General features: G+C 44.0%; 1 protein-coding gene across 3 annotated transcripts in view; it reads left to right on the top strand.

Annotated features, from left to right (window-relative positions):
• Nucleotides 1-26,429, top strand: part of PLCB1 (phospholipase C beta 1) — a 328,677-nt gene that overhangs the window by 71,732 nt on the left and 230,516 nt on the right. For all 3 annotated transcript variants that reach the window (XM_066546016.1, XM_066546017.1, XM_066546018.1), the window contains exon 3: nucleotides 18,645-18,713. In XM_066546016.1, coding sequence (XP_066402113.1) covers nucleotides 18,645-18,713 — 69 coding nt within the window. The remainder of the gene's footprint in view (nucleotides 1-18,644; nucleotides 18,714-26,429) is intronic.

The following is a 26,429-nucleotide window of genomic DNA, read 5'->3' as shown; positions in this document are numbered from 1 at the left end:
GCTCCCAGTGCTGTGGGATGTGTGAATTGAGCACAACCTTCCTATCGCCGGCCGGGGGCTGTGCACAAATCACAGACGGGACGGGGCTGCTCTGGAACTGCCTTGAGCTGCTTTATTGTCCAGCACCACTCTCATTCCATGGCTCTGGCAATGGGGAGATGCCAGCAGCTCACATCCCAGGCAGCAGACACAGAACTCAATGTCACAACTCACTTTATGAGTTTCTTGACCAATCCCACAAAGCAAACGCACATGGACAGTAGTTCTATCCAACCACCAAGCACAGGTACCTTTGTTTTAAACAATGCTTATTTCAAATACAATACCTGCTTGTAAGCCTTAAAGCACAATGCACAGAGCCCCATGATTAAGCTTCAAACTTCCTAATATCTCACTAGATAAACTTTTCTGTAGCTTAGAGAGTTATTCTAGACATGAATACACAGACCATTGTTCTATTTGTCCTTGCTTTTCTACTTTTTAAATGATTTTTCTGGTGACCAATCTCATGGCTGCTGCTTAGCTCTGCTCACAGTTCTGCTGTCTCTGAGGCCTGCCTTTTGCAGCTTTGCCAAAACCCTCTGACTTTGTGGATTCCCACTCCTTCCCTCAAACCCTGCAGGCAGCAGCTGGATCCAGCAGCCAGGGCTGTGTGGGGACAGGGGATGTGAGTGAGCAGGAATAGCTCAGGGAAGGAGAGTTCCCATGCCAGCAAGTGAGGCTGGTGCCATGGGCAGCATGGGAAGTGTGTGTTTGTCTGCTGGCTGTCCCTTTGTGTTGGCAAGGTGGCTTTTACAAGAGGTCACCAGGTCACTTTTGTAAATGCACAAAAAGCTCAAAATAGACAAATGGTGGGTAGGAGATGGGATAGTAGATGTCAAGCCTGAGGAGGGGATGCCAAGACAGAGGAGTCTTTGGCGGAATAAGAGTCAAGGCTGGAGGAGAGAAAATCAAATATGAGCAGTTCTGCCTGTGGCAGTATGGGCAGCATCTCAGGGAAGATGTTAGGAGGCAGAGCTGGCAGGGCTGCTGGAGATGGATAAGCAATTTAGTCTTTCTGACCCTTAGCATTTTCTCACTATTCAGCCCTTCTGCAACAAGCTTAGAAGTATTTTACCGTTTCTTGGTGTCTTGTTTATTTTTTTTAAAACAAGTACTTCTTATCTGCAAACAGCAAAAATTAAATGAAAGGAAATGATGGGATCTGTTGGCTCAGCATGCCAACAAGAGCCTGCTCAAATGCTTGTCACCCCGAATTGTGTGAAATTTTAACTTCTCCCATTGGAGTGAGACTGAGCTCATCAGGTTGTGTTGCCTGTGGAGGCAGGGACAGGGCTGGTGGGTGCTCTCAGCTGAGCTCTCAGCAGAACTGGCAGCCTGTGGGTGTGCAGCCGCTCCTTCCCCAGCCTGGAGGAGGTGTCTCGCAGCCTGCTTTAGTGGAACATCAGCCTGGTTCTGCCATGGCTGCAGGAGCTGCTCAGTGTGGCACTGGGGAGACACACAGGAGCAGAACAACTCCTTCCATCACTTGATTGCCTTAGGAGAAGCAGAAGTGGCACAGGGCTTGTTGAAGGATCGCTGCACAAGTCCATTCTTGTGCTTGCTGAGATATGGTTTTGTTTTCCAGTTTTCCTTCCTAGAATCTCTGCATGAACAGTGCATGAGACAGACACTGAACTCTGCTGCCACTTGATTCTGCTCAGGTTGTTTGTACTGGTGTGTCCGTCTGCACCATTTTTGCTCAAGGATTGCAAATCAGGCATTGGGCAATGCCTGATCCCTCATCTTTCACAGGGATGTGCGAAGGAAAGTGTTGAGAGGGTTTAGAAGTTATCTTTTGCTTTTTGTTAGAGTTGTACTTCAGAACAGAATGTGTGCTGTTGTACTATATTTAGCACAAAGCCAAATTATATTGCTGCAGCTATTTTTGGCCTGCCATTGTTCATTTAGGCTAATTTGGCTGGCTTAGAAACATGTTGGAAGTGCAGCTTTGCCAAAGCTCCCCTGTCCTCCAAGAGTGCTGACAGGGGAGGGAATTGAGACAAGCTGATGTCTCAGGTGAATCCTCCATTAGCTAATCCTCCATTAGCACTGCCAGTGCTTATACCACTGATTCCTGGGGGAATTGAGCAACTCCCACACTCCCTGCATTTGCACATTCCAGCCTGCAACTTCCTCTTATCACTCAGGAGAAGATGCTCACATAAAGGAGCCTGAAAGCAAGGGAGGGGCATCAAGATGTGGTTACTTGCAAAGAGCCCTGAAAGCAAGTACAGACAGAGTGTATTTTATGTCATGCACTTGATATTGACACTCCTGTGGCTCCCCCCTGCCTCTCCCTTCTGCCTTTCCATAGAAAATACCTTGGCTGTCCCAGGAGCAGAAGAGAGAAGCTTTGATGTAGCTGGATATTAAACCCTGCCTGATCTGCCTTCAGCTATTCAGAGGCAAGTTCAGGACCTCTGGCCATTAGGTGATTTTGTCACATGACAAATTTAATCAGTTTACTGTAAGTTTATCTCCCTCTTGAAATATCACATCAAAAATTTGTCAGCTGAAAGAAACTCCATGATCTGCTCAGCTGATCTGAATCAAGCTGAGTTTAACTTTTGAACTGTAACTTCTGTGGGTGGCAGGTCTGTGCTTACAGCAGGTCCTGTCCCCTAGCCCTGTCACCCTGGTGTGGAACGTGGGCTTTCTGTTTAAAGCATGGGTCTAGAGGACTGCAGTTATGTTGTGGGTTTTAGCCCTAAGCAGGATCTGTGTTGTGGGGTGGTACAAGTGGGATTTTGCAGTGCAGGTCCAGGCAGCTGCTGGTCACCACAGATCAGGAAAACAAAGGGTGTTGAATTACTGAAGGAAACATGAACAAAGAGGGGTTTTGCTGGAGGGTTTTTAGTACTAGCTTACCATATACTTTGTGTTTAGAGAGATGCATTGCAGAGTGCTGTTGGAATGTAATTTCATACTGGTATTATTTTCCTCCTGCATCTTCCATCTGCATCACTTACCAAATGCATTTTGAATAATTATATGGCAAAGTCCTATCTGGACTTGACAATTAGGCAGAGATACTACAGTGGAAACACACACACAAAAGCATAATTGTAAATAATGAATATTGACTGGATCTGCCAAAAGTTGCAATAAAAAAGCCTTGCCTTAGGTCAATTGTTCCTGGCATATAGATGGAAAAAGGAGTCCAGCAGTGTGTGTTATAACATGAGCTGCTGTGCATCAACATTTGCCAGCCAGCCTTTTTTTCTCTCCTTGTTTTTTGACTTTTATGGAGTTCATATCTATCACAAAGATAGATAACAAGCTGTTGAAAACATTCAGCACTTTTGCACTGCCTGCTTGTATTGGTTTTTTCTTTTGTTTTGTTTAGTTTTAACAACAAAGAGTGAGGTAATAGAGACAGCCAAGTTGATGCTTGCAGGTCATCCTTCTGCAAATCAGAGCTTTGTTGTGACTGTTGTTGATCAGGGCCTGTGTGTCACCCAGAAGGTCACACCTGAATAGGAAGGAGCCCTCCACCATGGATCTGTGGGGTTCTTCAGGGCAGGGACACTTTCCCCTTTGCATCCATAACTCTGTGTGGTCCCACAGCCAGTCCTTTTGCATGACAGCTGCATCCCAAAGACCTGACTGCTCCCAGCAGCCTGCTGGGGCTGAATTACACTGAGGAATCAGAAATTTCCTAATGAGGAGCCAGCCTGTAATGTCAGCTGGGAATTGGCCTTCAGCTTCTGCTCAGCCTCCTGACGTAGCCAAAGGAGAACAGAACTCAGGGCAGCCTTGCTGGCTGTGCAGCCTGGGCTGTGGATTCAGGCTATCATGAACTACAGGAGGCTTTGCAATTGTTTATGCCAACCCTTGGAGAATAAGTGTGAAATTAAGATCGTGGTCTGATTTATATATATAATTTCCATGATGTGCTCCTGTGATGCTGCAGAGCCAATTATAGATAACTATAAATATGCCACTGGGAGTCTTTTAAACATTTATTTTAGCACTTTTGAGGAAGCCAGTACTAAGTTTAATAGACTGTGGTGAATTATTGACTGAACAAATTATAGCCATGGACCAGAGTATGGTATTGACATTAGAGATTGTACGGCCACCTTTAGGAGTCATTACAGGATTTAATTCAGGGCATGCTGAACTTTGAGATTTACACTGGGTAGGATATTGACTCCACAATGTGAGAGACATACGTTAACCTGCATGCACAGCAGGCCACTGTTAACATGTCTAACATCAACACCATAGAGATGACATCATAAATTCAATTCAGATCTTTTTTTCCCCTATCTCTTTATGCTCAGGGAGCTGCACATGCAGATGTAGAAAGGTCTGTGCTGAGTGGCAGTTACTGCCATAGAAATAGATCCATTTTCCTATCAGGTATCAGAAGCAAGTTTTGGTTTGGTCTTTTTTTTTTTCTTTTCAAATAACCTAAAGCATTCCGGAAACTAATTTTGGGTTTGAAAGAGAAGAAAAAGAGGGCCTTGCTCCATGCACATCTAAAGGGAGAAGTGATGATTCTGCACAGTGCACGTTTTATTGCCAAGTGGGGGCTGGTTCCTGGCCTTGTAAAGCAGCAGCAGGAGTGGGATGTGTTTCTTTCCCTGTCCTCTGAAGCTCCCCCGAGGCTGTGGCACTGCAGGGAGTCCCAGCAGGAGTGACCCAGGGAGCCAAGCTCAGGCACGCGGCTGTGCAGCAACAGCACCCGTGCTGCCCTTAGCCCACAGCAGGGTTTGAATGGACACCTGGGAGCAATCCCTGCTCCAATCCCAAAGGGAAACCCGCTCTGCAGCGGCTGCCAGAGGCACAGACACGCTGACACAGCCCTGAGGAGCCGTTCTGTATTCCAGGGAAACTTCAGGAGGGCTTCTGAAGCCAAAGTAAATGTTAACTCTCTGCCTATTTCCAAAGTTTACTTTATAAATCCATTTTGGAAATGGTTTTTCCTGTTTCTTCCTAGTGTCTGGTGTTTAGTTTGCCTTGGATTCTGATGGAGCATGAAATCCCATTAGAAACCAAATCCATCAGACACTAGTGGACTTTGAGATCCATTCCCTACATTGCTGATGTTTCCTTGGGATTCATTGCTGGGGAAAAGACAATGTGCACATTCCTGTCCCTGCGTGGCAAGTGCAGAAGAAACAAATGTCTCCAATATTTCTGAAGTGAACAGAGTCGATGTGCCCAGCCTGCTTCTTTAATTATGAATTTTGGAGGGGGAGAGACTATGTGCCGTCAATGGAATAGTAATAGTATGTTAGTTAGGTTCTGCCTGATAATGGACCATTCAAGCTCTTCTGAGAATCAGAGGTGAGCAATTATTTATGAGATGATCAAATGTGGGTTCTAAATCCGGGGCAATAAAAGTCGAGATTGGTTGATTTATTTGCTGGAGGTTGGATGTGCTGCTCAAATATTGATGGGATCTTCCTGAAGCACAAATGACTCTGTTCAACTCTTAACAAAAGTTACACAAAAGAGTGGAGGAAGTATTAAAATGCCATTCCTGCTGGTGCTTTCCCAGTGCCTGAATGGTCTCTGTTCCTCCCTCAGGGCTGTAACGACAGGGACACTCAGGGTTGTGGCTGCTGAGCTCTCCCATCTTGGGCACGTACTTGTTGAGGAAATTAATCTCGTGTTTAATCTGGTTTGAGACTGTATCTTAATTTGTTTTGCTGCTGCAATAATTGGCTAAGGTTTGTTTATCCATAAGGGTAATTTCAAGTTTAATATAAAACTCCATCTCCTTCATCTTTTTAATTGGTCATGTTATTCTGTTCTCTTTTAATTGAAGTGGTAAACAATCCTTTTGAAAGGCTGAGGCTACTGAGAGAGACTAAGCCTCTACGAGCCTAAATAAAAACTTATTTCAAAGAACAGTTACACACTGTTAGCATTTAAGAGACTTTTCTGTGCAGAAAAAGGTAAATTTAGGATCTGGACTGTCAGTAAAGCCAGATTTTCAGAGAAATGAAAGGTATTTCTGCAATTTTTTTTTTCTGAATGGAAAATTGTATTTGCTGTGGGAAAGGAAGTGAGAATGCCATTACACTGTCATATACCCACATTTCCAAAACTGTTGATACACAGATTAGTGTTTTGAATCAGGTTTGGAAGATCCTGGAGATAATCCAGACTAAAAAAGAAATATAAAATGTTGCATCATGTATCTGAGGGGGGATTTTACCTCTTACAAAAGAGGCAAGTTTTGTAACAGGAATATATGTAAAGGTGTGGAGGAAAGAGTGTCACAAGTCCCTGTGTTTATTTGGTTGTTTTTGAGAGAATTGAAGTTTCTGCCAGTTTTGTGTTTGCCCATTATCAGGTAGAACACGTTTGTTGTGGTCACTCTTGACCCTTCTGTGAGATGCTCTGTGAATTGTTGTATAAAACATCCTGCAAAAAATAGGGGAAGGTGGTGAACTGTGAGTTTGCTTATCCTGGGGAAGGATAATGAGAATCTGAGAGTCTGGTTTAACTGGAGAAAGTGCTTTTTATTGTGTACACAGACCAGGAGATACGTGCCTAAAAGCTTGTGTCCCTCTGCACATCCCAATCTGTGTTTAATCCTGGAATTCTCATGCAGGACCTTGGACTCACCAACGCTAGTGGGGGAAAAAAATGGCCAGGCAGAACCCTAAATATCATAATTGTCATTATAAAGCTGCCAGGGCAGATCACAAAACACAGACACAGAACACACAGGACCTTCTAGCAAGCTCCTGTTTATTTGCTCTCTCCCCCACCATGTGTCTTCTACAGGGCTCAGCTGCCACCCAGGTTCTAACGATGAGTGCCTTGTGTCATCACCCCTCCTGTCCTGACTGACAGCCAGCCCAGCTGTGTGTCCTGGGAGGGATTTGTGAGGGTGACAAGCTGCAGATAAATTCTTATCAGTAAAATCCTGCTGTGTCCAGGGCCTAAAACCACAGTCGGTGATGCCACTGACCCCAGCCTCTACCCGAGCACTGTTCTCCTTGCTCTCCTAGGTAGATTTGTTGTCTCATTGTTGCTTTTCAAACCATCATTTTTCTGAGAGGAAAAAAAGGAAAAAAAAAGTTGTTTTTCTAATTTTCCTCTGTTTACTTTCCATAACTCGAATAGTCCCTTTGAAGATGTTGACAAAAATAGCTGTTTCTCAATCTACGTAATTACAGAAAAATCATTCCTTTTCTAAGCATGTCTTTTTTTCCCCCAACTATCCTGCTTTTTACTCAATAATAGCACTTCCTGGTGTTATTCTGGATGCAGCCTAGCCTGCTTTGAAAGACATGCTAAATCATACCCTTGACTCCTAATGATAATTTCATTACACATGAAATTTTATTTAGAAAGAAACAAGACATTACTCAAGCTGCAAGCTTAACCACTTAGAAATTGTGAAATGCTAGATTAAACACTTAATTTCCCTTATGCATTTTGAGAATAACAGCATGCACATATATTCTGGGTTTTTAAGTTCATTGTGTGTGAAAGGAGATGTTTCAGTAGCTTGTCCAAACTTGGCTGTATTTTCACCAACCTTACTGACTGTCGAAATCCAAAGGTATTTTTCCAAGCTGGAAGGCATTAGATGTTCCCACATGCAAGAGGCAGCTGGTATTTTGGAGCGTGCATGAAACATTTCCCAAAGCATTTCTGACTCCCATTCATCTCTTTTGCTAGGATGTGCCTTATTTCAGAAATTGCAGCTTCATTTGAGGAAGTTGGTGAAATCACCTTGGCTGCTACGTTAAGAATAATAACAAGCAACCCACCCCAGCCCAGGCAATCATCCAGCAGGATTATTTCATGCTGAGAGGTTCAAGTCTGGAAAAGAAATGCAGAGCTGACATCCAGGTCGTGTCAGGGAGGGCACTGGAAAAGTGAGATGATTTTTCTGGCAATATGAGATACAAATGGATTCAAATCAGTGTGTTTGGGTGTTATTCAGGCTTGCAGGTTGGGTGTGCCATGACAAATGCCCTTGAGGTTTTTAAAAACTGTGATTCATAGAGGCTTGGGGGACCTGCAGTGTATTTGGGTCCTCTCCTTCTTTTGCATTCCCCTGTCAGGATTGAGTCCTTCATTACTTTGTGCAAGTCGTGTTTCAGTCACCTTCAGGAACGTGAACTTCCTTTTGCAAAGTCAAGAGCTCTTGGTGTGCTGCTGCTGGGGAAAAGGTAGTTGGAATAATTATGCTCCAGAGAACAGAACTGAGAACATTTCTGGGGGAGAAAACAGCAACTTCAGTCAAACGAGCTGCTAAATAAAGAAACATCATTAGACAGCAGGGCTAACCTTGGCTTTGCTGCCTTGCTTTTAGTTCCACATAGCAGGAGAAAATATAAACAGGAAAGAGCCAAAGAGTGCCCTGATAGGAGAGGAAAATATCTCCTTGTGTCTTCTTGTATCCATGCTGCCAACAAGACACAACATAAAAAAAGCAAAAAGTCCCCATCTTGTAAGAGCCCCAAAGTGCTGGATTCGGGCAAGGAATAAAATGCAAAATTCAGAATATGCTGAGTGTAATGCAACTATTGGCACACTTCAGGTGTAGGCTGAAGTGAGTCCCTGTTAAGAAAAGTGTGTTCTTCAGTTTGATGAAGGATGAGAAGAGCTAATCACCCATCTGTACAGGCTTTTTGCTGAATTCCAGCTTGGTTCTGCTCTGTGTACGTGCCTTTGATGCTCAGAGCAGCTGGCTCCTGCTGGAGAGGAGAGAGGAGCTGGTAATTGAGGCTTGAGTGTGGTGTAGGGCAAAATATTTTGGGAAACGTGGCTTGGCAAGAATTCAAGGTCTTCCAACAAGTTGCCATTGACTTCATCTCTGTTGTGTTTGCAGAATGACCCGTATTTCCTCACTCAGTGTAAATTCCAATTTCAGGCACAGCTGCCAAGACAAAAAGTATCTGAGGCATGCGCATGCACATACTTCAATAAAAATAATTTCCCAGCTCTAGCTAGAGATTTATAAAATAATGGTGAAGAATATTATGCATTCAGATTAATAGCAGATGAATGTAAATTAAATCTGTAGAGATTCACCCACTGATTCTGGTCTGGGGATTCTTTTTTTTTGTTCCTTTTTTGCTTTGATTTTTAAGATGCACTTATCCATAAACCCCGAGAGCATGCAAAAATAATAATGATTACATCTTGTAAAGAATAAATTAGCAAGAAATTCTTACTCCCCTCCAATTAATTCCCTCATAAACACCGAACAAGTAACTGTTTTAAACTCACTTATATTTACAAGGTAAGCAGCAAATGGCGGTAATAAGGGAAATTCAAGTGTGGCAGCAGCAGGTGAAGTGAAAAGGGGCTGTGGGAGGATGGAGTGAGAGTTTGTGCCTCAGCACAGGGAGGAGAACATGGAAAATTGCTGCCAACTGCTGCACTAGGGACATTTAGAAGAAGCAAAATAGGATTTCCCTCAGAACAAAGCAATGCTTCCTCAGAGAGCTGTTGTGCCCTCACCTGCAGGTTTCTCACCTCTCTGGTGTGCATGGACACCTTCAGCTGATGCTGTTTTGTGTGCTTCATCCTCCCTGAGAGCAGCAAACAGCCCAGGGTCTGGCTGGGAAAAGCATTTCCCTCTGCACCTGCAGCTTCTGCTGCCTTTTTCTGAGGCTCATCTAAGGAGCCTGGAAGTAGAAATCTCCTCTGAAATTGTTGGAGTATCAACACTTGCCAGATAGGTCACCTACAAATCAACATTTAATGAATTACACTCTGAACTGTCCAGTGGTAACTTTGCAGGTAAAGCTGCCTGGTGGTTGGAGTGGTGAGAATGCAAAGATTTAGCTGTAAATAAATGCAGTTCCTTTAGATCACTACTGGAGAAAAACATGTTCTGTGCTCTATGTTTATGGATATTGGGTAGTACACATATTAGTATTCAGAAACACATCTCAAACCCCTTTTTAAAAGTGATTTTTGCTTTCAAATTCTGAAGAAAAAAATAATCCTAATTTTGCCCACACTTATTAGAATCCATATAACTCAGTTCTTATTTCTTTCTAGATTGAATAGCTCCTCTTCCTCTCGGCTGATTGCACAATGCATGCATTTATAGACAATAATCATCCCCCTCTTAGCTGTCTGTGGAAGCCAAGCTCTGAGTCTCTTCTAACAAGAGCCTGTGCTGTGTTCTGTGACCACTTCTGGAACATTCTCTGTAGCTCCTTGAGGTTAAATGCACCTCACAGTACTGGTGACCAGAGTTTGGGATGATGACTTGCCAGTTCCAGCTCATGTCAGTAATCAGAATTCAGGCAGAGAAAAGCTTCCTGTGTGAAGAAAAAAGAAAAATTAGAAGTTGAGGTATGATCTGGCCAGCAAGCTCATGCTGTCTCTTTATTTTTTTGTTGTTTTACCTTCATGTGATTAATACTCCTTTCATCATCTCCTCCAAAGCTTTGCTTGTCAGACTAACATGCATGCAGCTGCTGGGGTTATTTCTCCTCCCTTTGCCAAAATTGTAGGTGCTTTAGGTTCCTCCCAGTCTCCAGGTTTTGCAGGTTTTCAGCTGTTGTTGTTAGTGCTCAAGCAGCATGTTATAGCTGGAGTCTCCAGCTGGAATTGTGCCTGGCCTGTGGATTTCCAGTTTAGTAACACATGCCAGGGCTGGAGCTGGAGGAGCTGGCAGGGATGTACATTCTGCTAAACATGCAGTTTTTAGTGGATTCTCTTTATCCATGCATGGAAGTGGCAGGCCTGGAAGGAGGGCATGGATTGCTGTGTTTGTGCCTTAACATAAAAACTCCCTGTGTTATATGGGGGGCAGAGCAGCTCCAAGGTCCTGATCTCCCCATTCTGTTACATTTAGATCTGTAAAAAGCATTTATTGTTTAATACAGACAAGCCAAATGCTCTGTGCTGTTGACATGAATGTGCAATCTCCAAACCCCTCCACAAAACCCAACTAGTCAGAAGGAGAACTACTCCAGAGCAGTGCAGTTCTGCCCAAAACACCCTCATCTGCTGAAGCAGCTTCTAAAATCAAACAGCCAGAGCCATTCATTTGTTGATATCTGTTTAGATGCCTGCAACTTATGCTGCATGCATTAAAAAAGGGCTTTTCTAAAGTTCAGAAGCCTTGAATCTCATTCAGTCTTGGAAAAACCTTTTGTTGATGGACAGATTTTCACACTGTCAGGTGTGATAGAGCAAGAGTTGTGCAGTGGTTTTTCATGTGGGGTGAAAGCCTCTGCTCCTGCTGTTCACTGTTTGGGGCACTCTGTTGAAAATAACACATTTTACTTGCTTCAAAGGAAAACCCATAATCTCTGTGTGGTCTGTAATCCCCTGTCAGTGTGAAATAATGGCATGAGAACATCACCCCCAAAATATGATAGATTCCTTCTTGGGCAGGCATTTAATCATCATAATCATACATGTTTTGAGTTGTGACTTGAAAGGAAAAGTTTCTTAGTAGAAATATTGCTGTTTTTTGGTCTTTTTAAATATACTGCTTAAACTTCAATTCATTGTACTCTTCCCTGTGACTCTAAAGCTACAAATTGCCAGGTTATTCTCAGTTATGTGAATAAAAATCAGTCAAGTACCATTATGAGGGCTGCCTACAAGGTGCTTTTGTACTTTCTTCTGGAGCAGGTCCTCCTCCAGCTCTTTTCATTTTTGCATATGGCTGCACTTCATGAATTCTCCTTTTTCTCCTGTTGTTCCCTGCCTGTGTGAGTGGGATGGGCAGTGGTGTGAGAGCAATTTTAGCAGATCCAAACCAGTTCCAACCAGCTACATTCAAGGTGTTCCTGTCCATACAATTCCCACTGCATGCTGCAACAAACGCAGGTTGTTGGGATGAGAAGCTTCTGGGGTTGAGTGTTCCTGTGGTGGAGCCTTTCCTGGAAAGGGAGAGCACTGGCACAGGCAGCAGTGGGATAAGGAGGTGGCATGTTCATGAAGGATGTGGGATTAGGATAGGGGGTACATCTCCAGCTTTGCCATTGCTTTCCTCTGTCCTGCTGGGGGATCCCTTCCCAGAGCCATTGCTCCTTTCATTCACTGATTGTCTCGTGTGTTTAGGCTGTGAGGTTAAGGATTGTGGCTTGGTTTTTTGGAGTATGCACTGACACTCTGACTGAGGGGGAAGTGCTTTTATATACCAAGCTGAGCTTATGCCCCATCAGCACTGGTGACTTTGGACTGAACTGCAGCATCAGTTGGCTGAGCCCGATGAATGGCTGAAGTTTTACCTGGTTTGGCAGTTTCCTCTTTTCCCACTGTTCTAACACCTGGGATGATGGCTGATGAGAGCATGCTGAGTCTTCCCTGTGTCCTTTGCCTGTTTGTGATGGCCAGTTTGCTGGGATGAAGGCAGGCAGCAAATCTTCACTGTGTTCTTCCTGTTTCTTTGCACTCAGATTTGTTAAATGTCTGTGCCCATTTCTAGGCTGCTCAGCCACAGCATCTGTAAATCCAAGTAAATGAAATTTTCCTTTGATGAAGCAGCAAAGAGCTCTATGCATAGCTGCAGAAGAATTGTTTCGCTTTCATTATTAAAAGGGCACTTAGCATGAAAATTCCCTCTCATTTTTGTCCTAATAGCTCAATGTTTTATGCTTTATATGAACCACAGATCATTTTCCCTGTACAAGACAATATTGCTGTTCTTACAACTCCAGGGATACATTGAGAGACTCTGTTTTATTAAGATAGCCAAAACTTTTCAGTTTGGGCTTGTTTTTCCAGAGGAATGCTTCCTATGGGGCCTTGCAGGAGGGATGGCATGCAACTCTGCTTGGAAGTTCTTCCTAAAGTGCCAGGAAACCTTTCCAGGTGTTTAGAGCTCATTCCCAGAGCAGTTGAGTCAAATAATAAATCCTGGTTCTTGCCTTGCTGAGGCCCCCAAGTCTTCTGGAATTAAGAATTGGTGACCACCAAGTAAAGATTATCACAAGTTCAAATTTACAGATAATATATTTTGGGTAGTAAGAAATCTTCTGTTCTCATTCGGTTCAAGTGATTTTTTGAAGAATTTCCATTCTCTGTGATACCAAGCCCCGTGGTTCTGCCGTTGTTCGGAAAGGCTCGTCCAGACCTAGGGAGCCATGTGGTCCAAGCAGGGTTTAAAGCCATCCCTTCTTGTTTTCCAAGCTGCTGTTCTGTGTAAGAGGAGCACATCTCTGTCCTTTCTCCCAGTTCTGTCACTCCCTGCCTCAGGGGATGTCCCCTGCCACTGCAGCACAGAACAAATGGCAGCAGTGCTCCCCAACTCCTTGGGGAGCTGCTGCTGACAGACACTCCCCTCTGCTGGACCCTCCTCTCTGGGGCTTTGGAAACTCCCTGGAATGTGGGCATTGGAACGGGCCTGACGTGGATGAGGCTGTGGGGATTTTCTGCCAGTGCTCGCTGGCCCAAAAGGAAAAGCCTGCAAAACTTGGATTCTGAGTGGAGCAGGGGAGGCAGCAGTGTTTGCTGTGACTCCCCTCGTGAACAGCTGTGCCTCTCACCCAAATTTTCATTCCATGTGCCAGGGTGGTGGATTTGTTTTGGGCTTTGGATTTTGTAACAGATGTTTAGAACGCAGAGAATTCAGAAGCCACTTTAACCAAGTTGAAATTTTCTTGTGTTTAATTGATCCTTGAGATGTCAGTGGCTACTCTAGGAGTAAGAACCTCTGTTCCATCATTTGAGTGCCTTGCTGCTGCTTTATCCATCAACTGCAAGGAGCTAGAAGGAGGTCTGGTTGCTGTGGGCAGATTGGCAAGTTTAGCATTAATAACATAATTTTTCATTTTTTTCTTTGAGAAGCGTGTTGGGAAGGTAACAAAGTACTTTGAGCTTGTGAGGGACAACTGTGCAGCCCAAGAGTTTGGTGCTGTTGGGGAGAGTTCTCCTGTTGATGGGAGGTGTACGTGCTGCTCTGCTGCTGCTGTATTGACACAGCCCATCGTTCTGATGCCCCATAATTGAATTGTGTGCTGCCAGGAGGAGGCATGGAGACAGCTTCTTCAGGGACTGTCTCTCTCTCTGGTGGGATGCAGCTGATGAATTCTATAATGGCACTTTTGGGGAAGCACAGCTCCAATTACAGTCATTGACAGCCTTGCTGTTCCTGCTTGGAGCTGTCGGTGCCGGTTTCTGTGAAATCACTTTCACCAGTCCTCCACAGTTTTCCTTTGGGATGAGGAGACAAATTGCTGTGTTTCATTCAATTTATTCTCATTGATAATAAGGAAAAATAGGTATGTTCTGAGCAGGGGAGTGATACATGACACCCCCTAGCTCTGCCAGCACCCTTTTGGAACTGGCATTAGATGTTCAGTCCCACTGTGGAGAAATTCATCCTAGAGTTAATCAGAGTGTGGCTGATGGATCACTGTCCAAACCCCTGAGACCTGAGTGAGGTGTGTTCCATAAGTGGCTGTAAATGGATACATTTCTATACCTATTTACCTAAGGCAGTTCTTTAGCATAGCTTGGAATTCCTTTGTAACTTGCAAATTCTTCGCACAAGGGTGGTCAGACACTGCAGTGGGCTCCAGGGAGGTGATGGAGTCACATCCCTGCAGGTGCTTAGGGAAGGACTGGAACTGAGCATTTGGTGCCATGGTGGTATTTGGTCAAAGGTTGGACTCGGTGATCTCAGAGGTCTTTTCCAGCCAAAATGGTTCTTTGATTCTGTAATTGCTCCTCATCAGATTCAAGTATTGTTCGTCATGTTTTCTTTCTGACATATTGTTTGGACAGTGGTCATGTGATTTTATTTAAAATGTCATTTTAAAAATGTTGAATTAAATAAATTTAGCACAGAACTGCATACATTTTTTTCTTCCAGAGATATTCAGCGCTTTCATGTTCAGAGAATGATAAAACAGAGACTTTCAATATTAAAGCAGTATTTCATTTTGATTAGCTATTCCCAATAGAAAGTGTTGTTTGACTCTCTGTTTGAAGTTTGTCTCAGCAAATTGGCTTTGCCCCTTTGAAAACTTTGACCAGATGTTGCCATCCAGCAGCAATAAAAGGTGCTTGTTTAGAAAACCAGCTTAGTTTTCCCAAGTTTATTTTGCTAGCAGTGCATGGACCAAACTTTGAAGGCAGTCTTGTGTCTTCTAGTAGACTGACTGGTAATAGTCAGAAGAATTAGATTAGCTTTCAGGCACACAGTTTCTTCTTCAGATTTGAAACTGTGAGGCCCCAGGTTTTCCAGCTAAGTGGAAAATGAGTTTACAGAGTTTAAATGGTTAGACCTTCTCCCTGAGTGGCACTGGCTGAGAGCTGTGCCATACACTGGGAAAAAAAGAACATCCAGCCAGAGGGGACATGCAGACAGAGGCTGAGCAGTTGAGGTCAGAGCAATACACCACTCCTGAGCCACAAGGAGTGCCTGCAGAAGAGTGCAGTTATTTTGTGAGGGATGTCTAGAAAGCAGTTGGCTCTCTGGACTAGCCCTGCTCTAGCTGGGTCTCCTTGACACAGTTCTGGGAGGGTCTGTAGTTGATCCTGCCCTCAGCCCTCCCTGCTGCTGCTGCTGCTGGCTCTCCAGGAGAGCTCTCCAGTGGTATCCAGGAGAATTCCTGCTCTGTGGCTGGGCTTGTGTCACAAGCACGTTCCCAAGGCACCATGACTCAGTCAGCAGGCATCATTTTGGGCATTCTAAAATAGAAGTGAGCCAGATCCTCAGCTTGTATAAATTGGTGTTATTCTATTAAATTCAGATGGGCCTAATTACAAGTGCTCAGGCAGACACTGAGGGTTGCACAATCCATTGCTTTTGTGAGTGTGTGCTCAGCCATAAAAGTGAGATTGCACAATGCAGCCCTCTCTGAATGCTCCTCTGTCTAGGCTGCTAATTGAAAACAAACATGGTAGGATTAGTAACTGCTTCACTCCAGATTTTTTATGTTATGAATGATTGGAGGGATCTTCCACTTGCATTAAGAGATGTTACTCTATTGCAGGGTTAAGTCCCAGCAGCAATGACTGGAGGAATCTGCAAGTCCAACTTTTCTCTGTTTAGAGGATTTGCATTTTTCTTTCCCCCCATGTGCTATGGCTTCTATGCCCCCTACAACACAGAGTGTGTTTCCAAGCCTGGCTGGAGGAAGTCATTAACAAAACTCGTGTTTATTTAGGTGGAGGAGGGCTTGGGCTGTTCTGCTGCACCGGAAATGGGGCATTTCTTTGGCCACTGCTCAAGTGTATTTTCCTTGTACAAAAATCCCCCTGCGTTTTGCAATAGGGAAATAGGAAATTGTATTTCCTCTGACTTGCAAGGAAGCTGATCTCTGCCCTCTTAATTAGCTGTTTGAAAGATGAAAGCAAGTGCCTGGGGTGAGGGAATTCCAGGAGGTTTCTTTGAACCAAAGTACTAAGAAATGGCCCATTATGAATTTTGATTTATCCAAGCCCCAGCTGAACGCTGAACGCTGCCTGCAGAGGCACTTCCATGGATGCAGGTCCTGCTCTCATCTATTTATATTAAATGATGTTGCCAAATAGGGATGGAAAGGATTCTGGGGATAGGATTACAAACCCTGTGTTCTCTGCCAGAGAGGTAACAGGGCAGGAAGGCCATGAGGTGCATGTTCAGGGATCAGCCTTTCCCACAGCCCTGGCAGCTGGGCTGAGCCAAGTAGCCCCACAAAATCCACATTTCCCCTACTCTTAGACTGCCTGGTCAGTTCTTGGATCCTCAGGTGGTCACATTTTCTGCACATGGCTTGGTGGCATGCCAGCAGCTTGAAAGCAGTAGTCAAAACTCCAAACCAGCCCTGTGCCCGCTCATCCTCCTCCATCTGGGGAGGATGCAGACCTGGGCAGGGCTGTTCAGGTCCTTGGGAGTGCTGGTCATTGCCTTTCCCTCTTTTTGTGTCTGTTTTTCATGTGTGCTATTCCACTTAAAAGGGTCTTTTTGTGTTTGTGTTAGGGAGGTCTAGTTGCACTTTTGTAAGTGACTAAATTACTAATTCAGTTAGTTCTTCTTCTCTTTTTTAACAACCAAAATACCAGACAAATAAAAAAAAAAAAACCTTTTGAAATTCACACTGTGTGGCTCAGCATCTCTGTGATCTGTAAGATCCATTTTTCTTCAGCATACTTAATTTCCCTCATGTGTTTGCTGCTAAAGCCCTTATTTTTAGTACTTCTTAGTCCTTTCAGTTGGGGAAATTTTATTTTGATGATCTGCATGTGCCTGGAGCTTCTGTGGAACATTTCCCCATGGGCTTGAGACCACTTTGGTGTGTGGGTATTATTGGATGTTGTAAATATAATTCCTGTTTCCCGCCAGAGTTCTGCCATAGTTTTCATTCTTGCCAGGGTCTTAATGGCCATATGGATTACCTCAAAGTTGAAAGGACTCAAAGCCCTCCAGTGCACTTAACTGTGAATTGTTTTTATTTAAAGTTTCACCTGCACTGTCAGAAGAGTGCTTGTGTCCATATGCCCTGAGTATTGGTGGAGTTTGGGTTATTTCCACCTTTTATCTCCCTGCTTCTTTCTAATCTCTGCAAGTTTTGATACTCTTGTCCTCTTTCAGGCAAGTGAAAGCAAAAAAAAACCATCTCAAAAGTGCAGGTTTCCTCTAAACAGGCTCCATGAAGAGGGGGGAAAGTGTTCATGGAGCTCAGCAAGTACTAGAAGAGAAGGGAGTTGGGATTGCTGGGGGGCAAGAGGGAAATGTGGTCAATGTGCAGTCACGTGAAAATTTGTTGGTGCAGTTTGTCTTAGTAGAAAACAAAGCTCTGCAAGAGCTGAGCAGGAGTGGGCTCCTTAAAACAAAAAGCAAATCAGGATCCCAAGTAACCCTTGGCAAAAGAACATGTCCATCAATTTTTTTTTCCCCTTTTCTCCTTGGAATTGAAAAGAAAAGGAGTAATGGCTTTGTCCAGCACCAAGATTTCAAGTTCCCTGCCCAGCAGTGCAGTTACTGCTCTGGAAGCTGAAATGCTTGGCAGTGGTGTGGCTCTCCCTGCAGTGTGGTCACACTCCTGCTGGGGTGTTTCAGACTGGGAATCACACTGCTCCAGCATCCATCCTCCTTCCTAATGCTCAAAGCAGGCAAAGGGCATTCTTCATGTTGCCTCCCCTTGTGTGTAGGGGAGGGCAAGAATTTGCCCAACAGAAGCTGTCATGATGTGCCAGCTTTGTTGTATATCCCATAACCCAAGAGTAGCACACAAGCTATGAAATGCCTGTCAGAAACTGCATGTGTCTTACTGAGTAGCAGTCACTAAAATTGTTGAACTTGGTTATCATTACAGATAAAACACTTCTTGGGGTTTATGAGCACTTTTCAAAGTGTTCTGGCAATAATAAAGCAGGTTTTCTATTGCAGAGGCAGGGTTTTCTGTTTGTGACGCTGCCTTTTGTCACACTGTGACAAGCATCAAAATGCTAAAATTGTATTAAAAGGATTAAACCAAAAGCACAGCAGCTGCTGTTTAGCAATGCAGGAAATCAGCTTGACTCTCATGGCTTCTGTGTAACCTGTATATCCTAGGAGAGCTGCACAGTGCTGCTGTTGGAATTGCCTGGGTGCACCTGAGCTCTCCTAGAAGCTGATCTCCATTTGCACTAACAGATGTGGGAAGTGGGACACTGATAACACAACAGGGCTTCTTGAATCTTGTAATAATTGCTTGTTTTGCAATTTTTCCTTCTAGGAGACTGAGCTGCTGGATATCAGCCTTGTCAAAGATGCCAGATGTGGAAAACATGCCAGAGCTCCCAAGGTAGGAATTCTTGCTGTGTGCTTTCTTGTTACATTGATGACCTGGATAAAAAAGAATGGGAATTATATGCAAGAATTGAAAAGAAGAAAAAAACCTTCCTGCAGCTAAAGGGAAGTGTTTTGCCTTTTCTTTGTTTAACACTGTTTCTGTTGAGAAGTGTTGGGATTGTTGTTGTCTTTGGATTCTGTGTGTAAAATCCGTCTGGAAGCTCTGCTGGCAGCACAGGAGCAAAAATCCTGGTTTTTCAAGGTACGCTTAGACAAGTTCTTGGCTTCCCTGGTGGCAGGGAGCTGATATTTGTTTGAGTCCATGTTGTATTTTGTGCTGGTGATTTTGCTCTTTCAGTGCCTCCTGAGGCCAAGGAGCAGGATTTGGGTTTGTTTTTTAAATTGCTGTCAGAGAGGTCGGGATATCAGCTCCCTTTGGGTTTGCCCTGATGGATCATGCACTCATTTCCGGTCTCTACAGACAGTGGGCTGTAGATACAAGCTCTCTCTGGTGTTTTTGTTGGGGCAGACACAGCACATGAGAGGAAAAGCCCAAGCACTCAGCTCTGGAAGCAAGAGAGTGCCTCAGGGAATCCCAGGAGTGATAGGAAAAAAATGAAATCTCCCAGGGCCTGGAAAGTTTGGCCTTGCTGCTGCTTAGGCCTGATTGAACAGACCAAAAGAATGTTTCCCCCACTCTCATCCTGGGGGAGGAATATTCCTGGGTCTGGATGACCTCTCTTCCTTGGAGCCCTGGGCCCAGGCACAGCCCCAGGGACCGCTCAGCCCCCTGAGGGCCATGAGGAATGGAAAAGGTTGTTTTTCCCTGCCAGAAAGCAGTTGTAGTTATCTCTGAACAGACTATTCATATCTGGCTTTCAAAGCTCTCCATGTAGTGCTGGCAGCATTTTAAAGGCTGAGTTATAATTGAAATGCAACAGAAGTACTTTATGACATCCACATTAATACCAAATGAGTTCACCATGATTAATGGTTCTGTGATGAATAGCAATAAAGTATTAACAATGTCTAGAACATTATTTTAAAATGCTACCTGCTTTACAGAGGACATTCATGTTCTTCTAACAAAATGTTTTCAGCTAAAATTTATGCACAGCTATTGCCTTAGTGACTTTTATTTATTGGGTTACATAAAGGCTGGTTTTGTTAGAGCACGTTTCAGCTCTGACAGCAGTGGCATTAAACGAAGGGTAGGAGAAAATCCCGGCTCTCAGGGTGGTGAAATGCACCACCTGTGTGAATGAGCTGCCTTTTGTCATTGATTTGTGTGTGGGCAGCAGCTAAACAGCACCTGGGCTGGCTCTTGATGGCATCTTGCAGATGGTGTGAGCTAAAGGCTGCTTTGGGGCCAGTGGTGCCAGCTGTGCTGTGACCCTGGGCTGGGGCTGGGCACAGGAGCAGAGCCCCCCGTGTGTCACTGAAGAGCAGCCGAAGCTCAGCTTTACAAGGCTTGCCTGCAAGGCAGGTGGCAGCAGCAGGGATTGCACACAGGTTTCAGTAAAACCCCTGGGATTTTGGCTGCAGAGCTCTGGGAATGGAGGGCACTCACCAGAGCTTTTCAGGGGCTCTTTTCCACAGCTCTGCTTCCAGCTGGGAGCACCCCCTGCTTTTACTGTAAACCAAGAGACTGAGGTGACTTTCTCTACATCACCCCACCAGCCCTCCTTCTGCCCATGATTTTGTACAATTTTTATATTCGGTGACTTCTGCCAGTTGATGCAATTTTTTTAATCTCTGTTCAGAATTCTAAGGGTAGATTTCACCCATGGGTTGTCATTACAAACTTAACAGGACTCTTTAAACCTCATTTGGTGTATTTCTGATCTACTGCTGCTTTTTGGTAGAAATAAGTGTCTTTTTAAATAAGCCTTGACTTTCTCATTAAATAAAAAAGAGTAATTCCTTTTTACTTTTATAGTAAGCTAAGTTTCAGTGTTGTTAGCTTCACCCACAGTTAGTTATCAGAATGTGTGAGGTGTGCTGCCACACTAGGCCACCAGCAAGAAATTATTTTAGAGGACTGTAGGCAGTCCTGGTTTCCAAAACTCAGTCTCTTCTCATGCTGCATTCAGTGCACTCCATGAGTATTCCTAATTTCTGAAAAAGGACTGAGAAGCACAAAGGGTTTTACTGTTTCTCTTTTTTTTGGTTGATATTCATAGTATTTTGCCCCAAGTCCAGTCCCATATGTTTTGTGGTTGTTCTTGCATGGTTTTTGCATCTTCCTGGGTCTCTCATCCAGCTGGTCTGGTTGCTTTCTCCATCCCCTCAAGGTTTAGCCTCAAAGGTTCCCTTGCAGGCACAGAAGTGCAGCTCTCACCCTGCAGTCCTCACATCAATGTGGCACCAGCCAGGAGCTGAGAACACATTTTTGGGTGCTGCAGTGGATGTGTGGCTGCCCCTGAGCAGGGCTGTTGCAGGGAGGGCAGGAACTGGGGTTTCTAACCATGTAGAAGGGAGTTTTTAGGCACTTGATGCTCAGGAGATGAAAAGCAGTCTACTGAAATGACCCTGAGATCCTGAGAAGCTCCAGCATCTCTTTCTTTTTGCACATTGTCAGGGATGGCTCCTTCTGTTTTCAGCTGCTATTTTCAGAAATGGTAACAGAGTTTTCCATCTCAATGCAATATACATGCAAAGGATGGTTCCTTGGTAGGAAGGCAGAATCTCAGGCAGCACAGAGCACTGCAGCAGAGCTCTACACGAGGAAAAAATTAAAGTCGTGTTCTGATGGGAACAAGAAAAGACACATTAATTGTGTATGTTAGGAAGAAGTGCCTCCATTCAAAGTCAAATGACATTTATGAAGAAGTGAGGGAATTATAAAATGATTATCAGGACTTTGCTTTTGAAGTTTGTATTAGAATCATGTAGAAAAGGGAGCAAGAGGAATTTTGGGAGCAGGAGAAAATCATTTGTTGTGATGAAGCAATGTTTTATTTCCCTTTATTTGCACATTACCTGGTAAGACCCTCTCGGGCTTTGGTTTGATGTGCAATCTGAGGCATCTTTTCCCTTGTAAAGTTCAGTGACAAGGTCTGCAAAATCAAATAACACAAAATGTGCTTTTGTACTAGGAGGCATAGGAATAGCTATGAATATTCACATGCCTTCTGCAAAGCATGGAAGCGCCTCTCAAAAGAGTGCCCGTGCTCTTTAAAGGGAGCTGCAGCTAAAAATGTCAGGCACCAGTAAATACTGAGAAATGAATGGTCAGGTGCTGAAAATTTGGCAGCTGCAAACATGTTCGCAGGACTAGAGAAGTCACACTTTTTTCCCTCTTGTATTTACTTTAGCCAATAACAGTTTCTATGGAAACTGAAATCTTAAGCAACTATACGTGTTTTTACTAGTGAGAAGAAATATCAGGATTAGTTGACAGGGAGAAGGAAATAACTCCATGGTAAATGCTCATATTGAAAACTTCTGATGCATTTGATCAGTATGTTTTCCCTTAGCATCCTGTTTTCCCTCATAAATCATTCAGCAGGAAATGAATTCCTTTAAATAACATATACTGTGAAACCTGTAGGAGATGAAATTATGAATGATAGAATCACTCTCATGCCAAGATGTGTTTAGAGAGTAATCCCCAATTTTAAAAAATCTCGTGGCTCCCCCGCCCCAAGTTTTCTCACTTTAACAAGCAAGCTCTACAGAGAAAAATTATTCAGATGCTTGAATGTCAGAAGTTTGCCAAGGCTCCAACTGCTATTTTAATATCAGCACCAGCCTGTCTGTATTTGGTGGCTTTTCTTGAAATGCTCGAGCGAGATGGTTTTGGACCTATCTCAGTTGTAATGCAAAAGCTGCTGTGGAAGGTTTGCTGGCTTCTAACACGTCCACAGAGGAACAGCAGCATTTCCTGAACTAGGGGGCTCAGGAGCTAAAAGGAAAACTAGCAAGGGACGTCCAAATCATTGTTTAACTGAAAAATCAGGTGATTTTGGGGGGCAATGAGGATGTGCAAGCCCATTTGAGTTGCCAGAGCTCCCTGGGCTGCCGTGTTTGCCTCTGCTGCTGTGCGCTCCATGGCCCTGACTGGGAGTCAGTGGCACTGACAATCGTGCAGGGACATTTATGCTGTGTTTGTAGCACCCTGATCAGACTGCCTGTGTGACATGGCAGATGATCTGGGTTCTTTCCCCTCTGTGCTCTCAGTCCATGCCCTGGACCAGCCAGCTGTGTGCAGGGCTGGCACAGGACAGCAGCACACCCGCTGCCCTCTGTCACCCTGCTCAGAACGTCTCCGTTCTGCCTCAAACGCTGCTGTTATTTCTGTCTGCTGATAGAAATGCATGCTGCTTTCCCTTCAACAACCTTGGTGCTAAATTAGAAAATGTAAATTGTGCCGAAGCAGTGTTCTATTTCTGCCAAAAAGAAATAAAAATGGAATGTGCACGCAGCTCACCTTCTTCCCACTCACCTTGGGGGTAACAGCGACAGCCACAAACATCCGCCCCAAACGTGTTTGTTCTTTTACATAACTGCTTTCTTTTTTTTTTTTTTTCATAATAATGATTGAGTTGCATAAACATTTTGTCTAGGTTGAGTTTTACTTTATTAAGGAAGGTTAAGATGAATTTCTTTGTGTGATGTTTGGCCAGTGCTCAGGTGGAAATGGAAGTGGTTTAAATGCTGTGGGCCCTGAGAGTGAGGGGGCTTTTCCTTGGACGTCCAGTGGCCCAAATTGGTGACTTTATTCACAACCTCTAGTGCTTGGGGAGCTGGGACCTTTTCAGCAGCATGTCATTCACTGTGCAACTTAGCTCTGTCTGGCCAGCTCATTGAAATCACTATTTACTAACATTCAGGCCATGGCAGAAATCACAGGGTTGTTTCCAAGGCTTTCACAATGAAACATTTCCAGAAAAAAATTAATTTTATTTTTGTCCCTGCTTGCTGACTGTTTCAGTGAGCTTTCTGAGCTGGTTCGTTTTATACTTTTCTTTGTTGTATTTATAAAGCCTTCATCTTTTTTTTGTTTGCTAAAGTTTGCAGTGCAAAGCCTGTAATAAGAAATTCCATATTTCAAGAAGCACAGAGGCATCTTACAACTGTAATTTTAAAGCTTGACATTTAAATTTGAAAAGGTAGGCCCTGCTCAATTAAATACGTGCTATTTGAGTTCCTGAAAGCACTAGAAATTATTGGTAAAGCTGTTCTTTAAATGCTGCTGCTGCTTTTGGATAAACCTGTGTACGTGCACAATTTATTTTTTTTTCTTTGCCCCTTTTGGTATGAGCAGTGGTGCTGCCCAATGGTCCTGGACAGGGATGTCTCATTCCTGCTTTCCCAGCTAATGATGCTGATGAGCTGAGGGTGCAGCTGGCACAGCAGGTCCTGTCACAAACCCCCACGCCCTGTCACTCGGGATAAACCTCACCTGAATCTGACAAATGGCATTTTTGCAGCCGCTGCCACAACATTTAAAAATTGGTTGGATGACAAAGTCATTTTGGAGGCACTTGAAATGATGCTAAGGTGTTGATACTGCCTATCAATTTCGAGTATTGTCTGTTTGTTACCTTGCAGATCCACGTGTTACCTTTTAACTTGCACCAAGATCACAAAGTCTTGGGAAAGCACAGCCCTAGTGCAGTACTAATGCAAAAACTAATAAATGAACCATTGCTATCTGTAAAAATAAGGAATGCTCCATTTAGCCTGGCATGAACACTCAGTCTGGAAAGAGTGTTAAAATTTTTAACTGGAAAATGTAAAGGTACTCAATAACTGAACCATGCTAGTCTTTGCTTCAGAGCCATAATCTCCACCTAGAAATATTTCATAAATATTAAAGTTGATATTTTAGCAGCAGTGTGGAGAGATCTGGTGGCAGTGCAGTACCCTCGAGCTTCAAATGTAGGATCAACAGACTCAAGTGAAAATGTCACAGCAGATGCATCTTTCTGCAACTGTTTAGAACAAATGATTAAAATTTTCCTGCTTTATTGGAAACCAGCTTGGTGATTTGTCATTACATCCCTTAGCTTGTAAACAGCCCTTTGGAGAAAGCTGTCAGGTTTTAATTAGTTGCAAAGGTTTGATATGCTTGTTATCATCTGCATATAAATGGGGTTTTTGGGATCTCCTGGTGGAGCTGTGAGGCTTTTTGGTCTGTGTGTGTCCCAAGGCATGGCTGTGCCACTGGGATGCCCCAGCTGCACCAGGCACCTTGTAGGGTGTCCTGCAAAGAGACCTCAACCAGTATTCCTGGGAAACATTTTATTAGGAATATGAGAGCAGGACCAAAAATTCAGCTCCAGGTAAGGCAGTGAATGGGAGCGAATGTGAAGTGCAAAGCAGCAGCAAACTATGGATTTCCAGGGTACTGATATCAATATATTCATGTTAAACCCATTCTTCCAAAGCAAGGAGACTTGTTTCTTTTGCTTTGTCTGCTGTGGATGTGCAAGAACGTGGGCAAGTGCACCTAAATATCTGCCTGGGGTTTTAATACAGTAGCTTATTTCTGAAACCAAACCAAACAAAGCTCCCTTCCTATTTAATTATAAATGGGATTATGCTACCAAGTAAGGCTTGCAAATAGTTCATTTTTAAATAAGTCCTGGGCAGTATTTGTGTGGTGATAACAAAAAACCTTCCAGCTGTATTGAGTGTGAGTTGCTTGTCTGTGGCCTTTTCAGCTCTGTCACCTCACAAACTAATCCTGGTTAAATAAACAAAATTATCAGCTGTTGCCACTGGGGAGTTCAGACACTCCTCTGCCACTCCTGGGCTGGTCATGAGCCATCCACAGGGGTGTTCCTGCAAAATGGATGGCACAGGGAAGCAAAATGGTTCTCTGTAGGCCAGAGCTACAAGAATATTTTCTGAATGCCAAAAGTTGGCTTAATGCATTTTCCACCCCTTTGTGATTCACAAGAACAAAGTGCAGTGAATTCCTGGTGAAAACTGCTGTGTTTAAGATGGATACATGGTTTAGGAGGGTTTTTCTTACTGTGGAGGACACTGTGGGTTGAGTGTTTGCAAAGAGAAGCGTTTCTGCAGCTGCAGACTGGAGGAGTGGAAGCTGCCCATCTGCTCCTGGCTGAGGCTGACCTGCACTAGCACTGCACAGAGACAGGAGGAGGAGCAGTTTCTGCATCTGGATCTTCTTCCCTGTGGTTCACAGCATTGGGAGGGTCCAATACCCTTCATAAGTTGGCTTTAGGTGGCAAAAGTCAGGTCTTTGGTGGGAAGGCTGACCTGCAGAGAAATCCTGTTTGTGAATGTCCATCTGTGTGATTCTTGGTGAGCAGAAGCCGTTTTAGGGGCTGGGTGAGAAAGCAGGTGAATGAAACATTGCCCAAACCTAGCCACTCCAGAGTATGAGCTTGCCTTCATACCCCTCAGCAGGTGTAGGTTGAATGGTGAACCAGCCTGAAATGGGGAGAATCTTACAGAAATACTGCCAGAAATGTCTCAGTGCTCTGGGACTGTGGTGTGGTGCAGAAAGGGACAGTCCCACACTGATCTTGCACAAAGGTTCAGGTAGCTCTCCATTTAGCTGGTACCACAGTCCTGAATTAACAAATAGCACAGAAAGAAACCTGAGTGTGTTTCTGTCAAGTGCAGCAATCTGTTAAAATGCAGGTTGGCCCTTTGAAAGACATATTTAGGTTTAGGTTTTCTGAGTTACACTGTTTATCTGGAGGAGTTTGGATAAAGCACAGTTGCCTTACTTTGCAGAAGAAATCCCCTT

This window comes from Molothrus aeneus, chromosome 3 (assembly GCF_037042795.1).
Source record: "Molothrus aeneus isolate 106 chromosome 3, BPBGC_Maene_1.0, whole genome shotgun sequence".
In the NCBI taxonomy this organism is placed as follows: domain Eukaryota; kingdom Metazoa; phylum Chordata; class Aves; order Passeriformes; family Icteridae; genus Molothrus; species Molothrus aeneus.
Note: the sequence above shows the minus strand (reverse complement) of the source record. Positions and strands in the feature narration are given on the sequence as shown.